We start from the raw sequence: 11,801 nt of genomic DNA, 5'->3' as shown, positions 1-11,801 counted from the left end.
TTTGTACTTAAACGTAGTTTTCTTTCGGCTCTTGCATTTCTCAAAGTTTGAGACCGATATTTTATGTATAAAAAAAGTTCGAACGTTCTAAAAATGTTGAGGATCAGAAAAAAGATGAAATCATTTTCAGTGAAGTTCCTACTAAAATGCAGTACCTAAACGTACTTTATTGTACTCTAATACATTTCCCGAAGTTTCAGCTTGATATTTTATTTACAAAAAAATTTCTTAGGTTCAAAAAAATATTCAGTGAACTGAAAAACTGTGGCCGGTAATATAGGTATTAGGCTGTGTCACATGCCCTTAATCGAAGAAAATGCATTAAGTACGTGAATACATGAATTCATTCTTTTTAACAATCAGAAAGGTAAATAATAGCTAATTGTGATTTTTTTGTCAAAAAAAAGTGTGCCATATTGGAGCCAATCTTGGTGTGCCATATTCGAGGCACTGCCTGAAAATATTGATGTCTAAAAGTCATAACCTCTAAAGAGAAGCGTCTCATTATCCCCTTTACAATACTATTCTACAACCCTTACTGTACTACTGCAAGCAACATTTATTAATAAAACTGCATTCACAAGATAATAAATATGTAAACATTTAAGGCTCATCTGAAATGAACTCGAGGATGACAGTTTTTATATATTTTTATCTCACGCTTCCAATAATCCACAGCTATCGCCGATCAATGAAACTGACACATTTTTCTACTACACTAAAAAGCATTCTAATCCTGCTATTATCACAAAAGTACATGTTTTAGTTTGTCAGAAATCCAGGTGTGCCATATTCGAGCCCTATGCAATATTCGAGCCATCTCCTCTAATGTTCAATAAAAATACTGTAAAGAGCAATATGAGGTATTTAAGTAATAACTTACTTTCTTTTCGACTTCAACTTGATCGGGTCCTAAGGAGCGATCTGCCCTCGGGACCGAGAGAGTTTTATAGTCTTCGATCGTATATGGTTGATAGGATATACTTCTCCTAGACGAGCGCAATTTACTATCAGAAATGCTACTTGAGACGGGCTTATCCTGTAAATAAGTTTTTTTTTACTAATAATTACTGACTTTTAAGGCAGTGGAAAAATTACATTTCATGATTATCGGAAACATTATTGGCAACTAAGTACTGAAAAAGGAATGTGATAAAAATTCATGGATTCAATCTTATAACCGGAAAATGTAGCTATACGGGGTTTACTTAATGTTCTACTTCAGTATATATTTTTCAACTCTTATTAGTTTTACAATTTATGTGATTTGTGTGTTATTTTATGATTGCAGAATAATTTCAGATTATTTTCAATGCGAAGGAAAGTGAATGTACGTCCTTACAAGTGTTTGCCGATGATTTCAGAGTTTGTGGATTGATTGTAGAGGATTGCACGTCATTTCGGGATAGAAAGAGAAAAGTACTATTATATTTTGACAAAATGGAACATGTTTATATAAATGAAACGAAATTTTTTGTAACAGAAAAAAGAATACAGATTCAGACCATAATTAAATACAGCATTCTACCTAATCGTCCATCGTCAGAGATTTTCATTCAAAAGTATGTTTCCCTCATTCTATGTGTATTTTGTACGCTTCATATAATGAAAATATTGTCTTTAAAAGAATTTCATTACTCTATAAAATCCAATTTCAACAGGCTGATTCTGAAGATTGGCGCAATCCAGGGTCTCGCAGGATCTGCCTGTCCGTGGTTCTTGCAAGTTTTGCTCCATCAAACGACGATAGAAACTTAGTTCGCTTTGATCATCCCCAGAGGTCGAAGAAGAACCTCGACTATCAACATCTGTGAGATGTCGCTCGTGCAGGCTGTCACCACAAATCGACAGGGTAGAACCCTCCGGGGAAAAAATACACTGTTTTCTCTCTGCACCTGCAATATAAGAAAACTCCGTTTTGCTCTTTTATCTTTTCATTTTAAAAAAACTAGCTGCCTCCCTTAGGTAATCGATGGCCGTCGATTTTCACGTGCAAAGAAAACAAGTTAATCTTATCACACACCTCTGAAATATCTCTAATAGAAACATGAACTCAATTGATACATGTAATTTAACTTCGTTCTAAACAACATAACTTCTCTTTAGCTAAGTTAATGGTGATTACATTTTATTACAAATTAATATTGAAATTAAATTTGGAATTATTAAACAAGGGAGAGTTCCATAATGCTATAAGAAGTCTTATGGGTAGTGAAATTAATACTGCAATGAATTCTAAAGAATACAATGTCAGACTGCATCAGGAAAATGTTTTAAATGGAAAAAATGAAATATAATCAGCCGGATGGTCGAAACTTATTCAGATACGACTACATGTTACTGTCTCATAGCAAATAGCTACATTTTTCTCGAACTCAATTTCATGTACTTTAATCAAAAATACATTTTTTTATTTAGAGCACAAACTGTAGCAGTGAACCCTAGACTAGAGTGAGTGCAGGTTTTGGGGCTGACCTTGGACAAAACTCCCTAGACAATGGTCCACTCCAAAAGTAAGCAGTTAAGTGCGAGTGAGTGCCCCCCTCTCCCACCCCAAAGCTCCTCTCACTCAAGATGGAAGAATGTGGAGAGGTCTAAGAGATCAAAAGGATGCTGGGTATATGGGTTATTGTGTAGGATAGGGTAAGAGAGGATTTTAGAAGGTGAAAAGGTGAGAGAGGAGAAAACTAGATGGCAGTCAGAGAAAAAAGGCGACAGGGAATATTGAACAGGATGGAGTGGTGAGGAACATGGATGAGTGGTACGAAGGCTATTGAGTAAAGAGGGTTTTGGGGGAATGCAAAAGGGGTTAAGGTGGGTTTAGCAGGGTTCAAAGGAACGAGGAAGGTTTTAAGCGGTTAAACGTGAAGTTAAAAGAGATGTTAAGACTTATTAAACAAAAAATTAGTAATTTCGTATGCTAGTCTATCACTTGCACCTTGCCACGCGATCTGTCTTTTCAATTACAAATGTTAAAAATAAAAATAAATTTACTGAATTTCCGTCGATAAAGCTCAAGGTACGTCTTAGGCTTATAGTCAATTTTTGGCAAGATTACGTTGCCCAGCTTTTTTTCATTCTTCTCCAAAATTGCATCGCTACGAGAACAGAGCAATAGGTTTGTTTTATTCGACGAATCTCGAAATCGGCTTCTCAATGAAAATTTCGGTTCCATTACACTTTTCCCGCGTGATTTCTGTCGAACCGGAATACGCCCTGTAGTTGAGTCTCTCTCGAAATGTTTCTTACATGACGTGGATTCCATTCCGGGCATTTTCTCGATATTGTCCCTCGCAATTATCACACCGGTGCAGAGAATGCCTCTATTGTCGAAGGGAACGTGAAACGCTGTTTCATCAGGTCTGGTATCTGAGATATTTTGAGAAAGTTGCAGAAGTTGTTAGAAATAGAAATATTACTGAAATTACGGTGATTAGAGAGTACAAAATAGAATTAATAGAATGACAATAATTTTGGCTGAAAACGTTCAAAATTTTATCATTTTGATTCAAACTCAAGAGCTGGAAAATTGAATTTTTAAATTGACTTACCTCTAATAAGATTAGTAAATTCCTGCTGCTCTAAATAAAAAGATTGTCGCTTCAATTTTGAAAATCTACCTTTGAGGTTACATTGATCTATTTTTGACAAAGCATTTTTGTTTCTGTAGTTCCTAAATGTCCCATCTTCTAATGAGTCCAAAGACAACTGCGACATTTCGAAAACTTTGTAGGCTTGAAAGTAAATAAAACTGTTTATCATACTAAAATTGTCAAAAGATAGTATTTTTAGGTTTTGTGGATTTCAGGAAAACTCCGGCGATCTTCATTTTATTAAAATCTTTTAATCGATTAGAAGCCTCAGAAAAATAATATTTAAATTTAAACGAAATATTCTTAAGTATTTGTAAATTACTTTTATTTGTACCGTCATTAATATAAATTTACAAAATCGGGATTTGATATATTATCTGTGTATAAATGTAATCTAACTGTACAATAACTACAGTGAAAAATAAGCCTATTATACTCACAATTAACAAAATATATTTAACAGAGTCTGATGTATTTTCAATGATTACCCTCAAATAAATTATAAATTAATCATTATCTCCTAAACCTACTTCTTATGTAATTACCTCGATTTTTCATATTATGGTATTGCATGAACGAAAGCAGACAGTGAGGAAAGTGATGAGTGATGACTGATGAAACAATGTGAAATTAATTGTTAATTCAGACAGGTATCTTACTTTAGCTTCTAATTAGTAACTTTTTTATACATTCTTCAGGAAATAGGAATAATGATATCATTAAGTCTTCGTTATGAATTAAATATAATTTAATTTATTTCAGTGGCTTTGCTCGTAGAGGTTGGAGATGTTCTAAAATCGTCTTCATCGAGTTTTCTCATCTTCTGCATTTCTGTTTGACGAGTTCTGCAATATAGGAATAAATCATAACATAAATGAATCTAGAGGTAATCCAAGATAAATTAAGAAATTCGTATTATATATGAAACTGGTAAAATGAGATTCGATTTTACTGTGAAAACATTAAAATCAAAGTCATTATTACATTAGCAAGGCGTGAAATGAATTCAAATTCAATTTTATATTTTAGGGAAAATTGGCGACTATTTAAACCGAAAAAGGGTCAAACCGAAAAAGGGTCACAGATTGCTGTTACCAACATACAGATATTTAGACTATCTAGAAATTTTTTTTCATTTAGCACTGAGACAAGCCCTTTTCAGAAATCCTATTATTAAAACTCCAGATTGAAAAATTCAAAATTTAAAAGTTTAATACTGAAAATTCTTTTATTTTAGTGGATTCCAGTTGGGGAAAAAAAATGTCAAGTGCTTATCATATGAATATTGTCTTATTTTTGAGGCTTTGAATTCTCCTTCCTTTAATTTTGAAAGCTACGGCTTTCAAATTGCCTAATTTAAATATTTAATTTTAAAATGGTGAATAATTTTTCATCTCTTTTGAAATCAAGCCGTTAATCCAAAACGCTTTATATTTGTAGTAATACATTATTGAACATCTGCTTTCAAAGTCGCTGCATTTTAAGTTATTGAGTATTAAAGTTTTAATGCCTTGATTTATGAAGAGTTTTACTTTGAATCCTTCAGTGCATAGCTTAATGTTGAAAATTCAAATAAAAATTGGTTCAACTAAGAAAGATAGAATTTTTCAATTTTAATAACTGGGGAAACATGCTTCCAACACGGGAAATGACCGGGAAGGTTTTTCTTATATTTGTGTTGTCGGCCTATAGGTGCAAAGTAGACTAGTATGTTTATTCAGATATAAACATTATTATTTTTTAGTAAGTTCTGGTCGTTGTAATACAAGGTTTGTACGAATTATGTATAATTTATGTAAACATGCCTGCTAACATTTTTTTGTGCATTTTTGATGAATGATTCTCTACTCACGCGTGCCCAGGGCTTTTGGAATTAACTTGGGATTTCAAATATCAAAAGCTTAGTTTTCGAAGGAATGTGAAAAAGAAGTACTGGTTATTAACTTTTATAAACTAGAGTTGAGTCCTCATTTATGAAATGTTTGAAATATAACTTATACCCAGTAAATTATAATTTAGCCTCCCCTAATTCTCGCTCCACATTGTATCCTGAAAATGCCACAAATATGCAAAACAGCAATATTTTATAAATTTCATTCTAAAAAAAGGTATTTTTATGAATTTTATCAACATGAATTATTTTTATTTGATAAGTGACAAGTTTCCATGCATTTTCAAAGTAACTTTCAATTGTGTGAAAATTTATTGTTTGTTTAAATAATTTTTTCAGTTTTTTAAACAATTTATATCTCTATATTTTTTTCCACCAAATTGTATAAAGTTGTTGTTTTCTGGAATTAGTGGCACAATTAATGAATTATTTAAATGTTTTTTCGTTCAAGATATTTGGCAATTATTTAAATAATTAATCATAGTTAACTTCTGCTTTTTAATAGGAAAGATGGAGAACATTTTATTTTTTTCGAAGTTCTTAAAATATGTTATTTATTAAGTATCTTCGTCAGGTATAGCTTATACCCTATTGTTTATACAATGAAATTTTTGTTACATTTTTAACAGTATATTAATTGTAGTTTGTTTTCCATGTCGAGTTTTGTTAAATAAGAATTTCTAAATAACAAGCGACATGGTGTAAAAAATTCGAAAAAACTATCATTTTTTGCACCTTTTCTATGACAAGGCGAAAGGGATTTAATTTCTTTAAATAGTTACAACCTCTATTTCGTACAAAATATCACTCTTAGCATTCATTAACTGCGGAAAAAATTATTTAAACAAGTAATAATTATTCACAGTATTTAAAATTAATTAGAAGGTATTTGGAATCTTATCACTTATCCAACAAAAATATTTTATTTTGAAAAAATACCACCCTTACCATGAATTTGACATGAAATTTCTATTTTGCATTATTTGGGTCATTTTCTGGGCAAAATACACGGGCGTTAAGAGGTTCAAAATTAGGAAGTGTCTTAATTTTAATTTACAAAAAGTTGATAATAAGTACTTTTCCCCCATTTTTTCTAAATATGAGCTTTTGCCGCTTAAAATTCCATTTTCATTCCGAAGGCCCAGAGGCACGCACGGATATTGATCGATTTGAAGAACATATGGAATTTTGTCTGGAAAATAAACGAATTGGTGCGATCATTCACCAAAAATAGAAATTGGGTCTTTTGGATCACTTATTGTAATAAGGAACTTTATACACATTTTATTGAGCACCTAAAGAAATAATGTAAGAAAAGCTCTAAGCTCTATGATTTTAGTTTCAAGATCCTAATTTTTAGTAAGTTATCTCATTAACGTTTTTATTATCTACATGTACGAGAATTTCAATTGTTACCTGGAGAGTGCCTCTTCTTGTTCGCGCTCCTCTTTACGACCCTTTAGGACACGGAATGCAACGCAGATCACAATTAGCAGGATAGGTACCATGCATGCGAGAATAATACCAAAAGTTACGCCTGCTTGACGAGAGCTGTATTCCTGTTGACCTGTTTTTTATTTAAAAATACAATTATTTACATGATCTGCGACTTCATAATTAGTTCACGAGTCTAATTAAAGTCAATTAAATTTCGTTTTTTTTTCTCAAATTTTAGGAGGACAGAAGGAGCGGGAATGGAAATTTCACGATACACAATGGCGGAAATTTCCATTCCACACCGTTCTATGTAATTTCATGAATTTTTGACAAGCATCAACAAAATCTGCAAGCATGTGGAATAGAAATTTCCTAGAAAAATTTTCTAGAGCAGAAAGATTTTATTACATCCATACAAAAAGTGATACAAGATTTTATAAGTAGATGACTGACAATTTAAAAATTACAATTTAAATAATGAGTATAATAATATATTATTTTGCGTGTATATAATAAAATTTACATACTAAAGATAAATTTCTTCCCATTGCTAAATTTATTTCTATTCCACAGCTGAGACAAAAACATTACATATGGTAAATTAATTTCCAGAAGATATTTTATTTAACGCAGGCGCTTATGTACTTATGCACGTTATCTGAATTACGATTGGCTTGAAATAAATCAACTTTGTAAAGTTACTTGATGTTATTTTAGTCTTACATTTATGTTATAACCATATCACATTATCATTGTACATTTTTCCAATTTCTATGGTACGTTCGATGTAAAATGCTCGGTGTAACTTAATCAGAAGGGATATTGTAGACAAAAATTGACTGTAAAAGTTATACAAAACAAATTAAACAACAAGATAACAAGGATATAGCAATGAAATAACATTCATGCAACATATATTCAAAATTATTTTTAAAATGCATGCAAGCTGTTTGTATACTTCAGATGTCAAATATATGCAATATGAATGCAACATGAATCTAAAATTAATGGAAGATTTATGCAACATGTTTGCAAAATTTATAAATAGTTCACATATCATTTATGCAAATTGAAAATCACAAATACCAATATACTAAAATTTAATTTGGTTTGAAATTAACCAGATTTAAAATATAAGAATAATGTGCAAAAATGATCATATCTTTCTTTTTTCAAATACGAACGTTTTGACATTGTTTCTGAAAGTCTTTTCTGAATTTTTTCATATTTTTAAATTATTCTGCAGGTTAGAATCTGACATAAAAACTTTTGCCAAATACAATTTATTGTTATCTTGACAGTAACTTGAAAGTAGTAACACACAATAACAATTTTGAAATTTTTTTTCAAATTGGGCATTGCGTTTTCATTAAAAAAATATTTGCTTCAAGGATGTAAAAACTTAAAAAAGAAGGATTTTATTGAGTCACCAATGAATGAAACACTCATGTAACATTCATAGATATAACATCAATGTAGAAATAATATCTAATGTATGGAGCATTACTTGTTTTGTGAAACTAATGTAATACTATGTGTAAAATTTGCGTAAAATGAATTTAAATTGATTTAAAATTATAAAGTTTATGCAATATACATATATGGTATTTTGTTAATATCCATGCAACTCTAGTTGTTTAATTATGAGTGTGGTATTTTTGTGACATGAATGAAAATATATATTCAAATTAGTTACAAAATAAATAAAAAAATTTTGGAACTTGAATGTAAAGTTAATGTAACTGATATGCTACGTGAATGGAACACGAATATAACATGATTATAAAATGAATAGAACACGAATGTTATATTAATGCAATACGAATGTATCATTCATGCAACATAAATATGATACATGTCTCATTTCTTTAATATTCTAATAAAAAGTATGACTCATTTTTTTCAATTCACACAATTGTCACATATATACAATACTTTTAAACATCGCTCTCTTTGCTAGGACTTTCAGGGATTTTTAACAACTCCGGTGTCGATTCTGATCCATTTAAAGAATCTGGTTCTTTGAGATCCCATTCTTTTTCCTCAAAATTAATGACTGGTCTATTTGGAAGTGGCTCGTGTGTATAATAAACGCCATCATATGTGCGTCGTTTTCGAGCGGAACCACTAATGTTCGAACTCGAATCGCTTATAGGAGAAAGGGTTCTATCATAGGGTTTCAAAGGCGTGGCTTGTCGCGAGAGAGTCGAATCATTTATGGATCCACGGTCGGAAAACCGCCAGGATTTTGTCGAACTTCCCTGATGCTGATTTTTTCTTACGCAAACAAAAACACCTGCCACGCACGCCAGTGCGGGGATTAAAAAGGCACTCATGATACCAATTGTCGTCCACGCCGTGCGCTGCGAGTACTCGATTTGACCTATATTTTACGGATTTATTTATTTGTTTAACGGAACTTATTTTTACAAATAAAATAATTAATTCTTCACAAAAATGGGTTTTGTAGACCCGGGCAGAAACCCTCATAGTTTCCGTCGGGTGTCCGTCCGTCCATCCGTCTTACTTTTTTCCAAGGGGGTGAGGGAAAATGATAGGAGGGAAAGAAGCTGAAGTAGGAGAAATGGGAAAAGTGAAGTAAGAGAAAGTAGGGAAAATTATTAGAAATTTGGGGTGAGTAGGGGTGGAAAATTGAAGGCTAGGGATGGAAAGTAGGGCAAAGTGAGCATTAATTAGGACAGGGAGTAGAGGAAAAACTATAAGAGAAAGAGGTTAGGGAAGCAGGGTGAGTAGGAGAGGGGAAATATTGAAAGGGGTGATTCGAAAGAATTGATTAACTCTAAAGTTTATAACATTTTAATAACCAGCAGTAATAAAGTGTAATTAAATTTTCATGCCTTTCATTAGTTTGAAATTGAATTAGACTTTTAATTTAAAAATGGGGAATCTGTAGAGTAACAAATTCAATCCGCTTTAGTGATTAACTCTCGATGTTAAAATTCAATTTGAAAACTGATTATAAACGAATGACATATTATATATACCTACATTATATGTGTAATAAGTACTGTGTTAAATTCAATATTACCAGAGAATAAATAAATATTTTAAAAGTGTATTTAAAAATGATACTTACGCAAACATTCCGTGTATCCATACTCGGGAAGGTCCCATTTTCCATTAGGTTCACACGTCCTACGTTGATCGCCAATCAATACAAAATCCTGGTTACACTCGAAAGTAACTCTTGTTCCAGGTACAAAATAGAAATTGCTTTTGCGACCAAAACGCGGAGTTTCCAAAATTCCACAAGTTATAGCTAGAAATCATGGAAATATTTCACAAGATTAATATTTATTGTTAATTGTAACCTAAAGAAATCAGATAAAAGACAAACAAATTGAATAATAATGATAATAATGATAATAATGAAATAATATACCATTCCAAATTTATATGAAACCTAAATTATATTGACACTTGAGAGTTATTGAAAAAAGTTAAAATTGAATTAAAAAGTGGCAGAATCGAAAGGGAAAAATAAAGGAAAACTATATACAATGCAAATTGGAATAAATCGACTCACTTCTTCTAGAATTGGCTTCTTTAATACTTTTCCAAGTATTGTAGTAATTCGTTGTAAAATGAGCAAGGTCCCGATTAAGACTCATTGCGTAATCATACTGACATTGATAATTATCGCCGCAAAGATCATGAGACCTAATCCTGTCGTCACTCCTGAAATGGTAACAAATTTTATTGTAAATAAATTTGAACTGAAGAAAAATTGAAGCAGTTTGATAGCAGAGAAATGAAACGAAAATAAAAATTATAGGAGATGAAATATGAGCAAATTTGAAACGAATCTCGTTTCACTTTATATACTCGCTTCAAAATGCTAATAATAGAATTAGTAACTCACAGAAGTTAGAACACGTCCATATCAAACACTATAAAAAAAAAACCACTTGCACATTTTATTATGATAAAATCTATTTCTATAATCGTGTGGACTATTTGAGAGAACTTTCGAAAATTTATGAATCATATACAACAATTCGGTTTAGGCTATATACAAACTTAAGGTTAGCAAGGGCTAAGCATACTATTTTTTATTTATTTTCCAAAGGAATTATAGATTTTTTATCATACGAAAGAAATTGACGTTCCAATGGTTTAAAAATTGCAAAAAAGATGTTATGATTTGTATAATGAATGTAACATTCATGTAACATTAATTTGAGCTACATATATCTAACATTAACCTGGGATACATATGTATCAGAAATGTATTCATAGAATATTTTTTCAATATCAATTGTTTATTATTTCCAGAATATTTCTGGAATTTTATGAACATTCCAAATAAGAATATTTAGAAAAGTTCTAGTGCATTTCACGAAATATGAAAGACGTTCATTTTTATAAATCGTCTAAAATCTTCAAAAATATTCGGTAAGTTTTTTTACGTACGTACTATAATTATTTTAAAAATAGACGGGAAGAATGTTCCATAATATTAACCCAGAGAAAAATTTTGCAATCATCAAAATTAAAACGTTCGAAAATATATTAAAATTAACCATTTTCATCTGTTCAATTTTTCAGTGATATTCTAGAGTTTTCGAGGATTTTACAAGTTTCCAGAATATTTTAGACTGTTCTATAGTAATTTGAAAAATTCAAGAACATTTAAAATGTCTATTTTTTAAATATTTAAAGGCCTTGCGAAAGATTATTTAATACTTGAGAATTTTATGGGTAATTTCTGAACATTTTAAAAGAGTCGATATTACTTTTGAAAGTTCTTATACAGTCTTACCAGAAAAAACTTCGAATATCTTTAATCTGCATTTTAGTAGGAGTAAATAGCTGTTTTCGTTATGAGAAAAAAAATCTTCAAACTATTATACATATAC

At 30.9% G+C, this 11,801-nt stretch overlaps 2 protein-coding genes and 1 long non-coding RNA gene across 7 annotated transcripts in view; 1 reads left to right on the top strand and 2 right to left on the bottom strand.

Annotated features, from left to right (window-relative positions):
* Nucleotides 1-3,808, bottom strand: part of LOC117172772 — a 211,727-nt gene extending 207,919 nt beyond the window's left edge. For all 4 annotated transcript variants that reach the window (XR_004467057.1, XM_033360980.1, XM_033360981.1 and 1 more), the window contains exons 1-4: nt 3,552-3,808; nt 2,995-3,369; nt 1,639-1,895; nt 884-1,039 (exon numbers count right to left, since the gene is read on the bottom strand). Coding sequence is in view for 3 of the 4 variants with exons in the window: in XM_033360980.1 (XP_033216871.1) it covers nt 884-1,039; nt 1,639-1,895; nt 2,995-3,369; nt 3,552-3,762 (999 nt within the window). In the remaining variant the exon portion in view is untranslated. The remainder of the gene's footprint in view (nt 1-883; nt 1,040-1,638; nt 1,896-2,994; nt 3,370-3,551) is intronic.
* The window catches only part of LOC117172773, a 4,975-nt gene extending 1,136 nt beyond the window's left edge, over nt 1-3,839 (top strand). Inside the window, exons 2-3 of the long non-coding RNA XR_004467058.1 lie at nt 1,292-1,562; nt 1,662-3,839. This is a non-coding gene — a long non-coding RNA (uncharacterized LOC117172773). The remainder of the gene's footprint in view (nt 1-1,291; nt 1,563-1,661) is intronic.
* A 105-nt stretch (nt 3,840-3,944) lies between these two features.
* Nucleotides 3,945-11,801, bottom strand: part of LOC117173274 (protein mesh) — a 57,456-nt gene continuing 49,599 nt past the window's right edge. Inside the window, exons 14-17 of one of the 2 annotated variants that reach the window (XM_033361748.1) lie at nt 10,469-10,620; nt 10,019-10,201; nt 6,901-7,051; nt 3,945-4,438 (exon numbers count right to left, since the gene is read on the bottom strand). In XM_033361748.1, coding sequence (XP_033217639.1) covers nt 4,342-4,438; nt 6,901-7,051; nt 10,019-10,201; nt 10,469-10,620 — 583 coding nt within the window. In that variant the 3' untranslated portion in view covers nt 3,945-4,341. Of the gene's footprint in view, nt 4,439-6,900; nt 7,052-8,791; nt 9,305-10,018; nt 10,202-10,468; nt 10,621-11,801 lie in introns of those variants that run through there. The other variant, XM_033361747.1, reaches the window with a different exon arrangement.

This window comes from Belonocnema kinseyi, chromosome 5, assembly GCF_010883055.1.
Source record: "Belonocnema kinseyi isolate 2016_QV_RU_SX_M_011 chromosome 5, B_treatae_v1, whole genome shotgun sequence".
Lineage (NCBI taxonomy): Eukaryota > Metazoa > Arthropoda > Insecta > Hymenoptera > Cynipidae > Belonocnema > Belonocnema kinseyi.
Note: the sequence above shows the minus strand (reverse complement) of the source record. Positions and strands in the feature narration are given on the sequence as shown.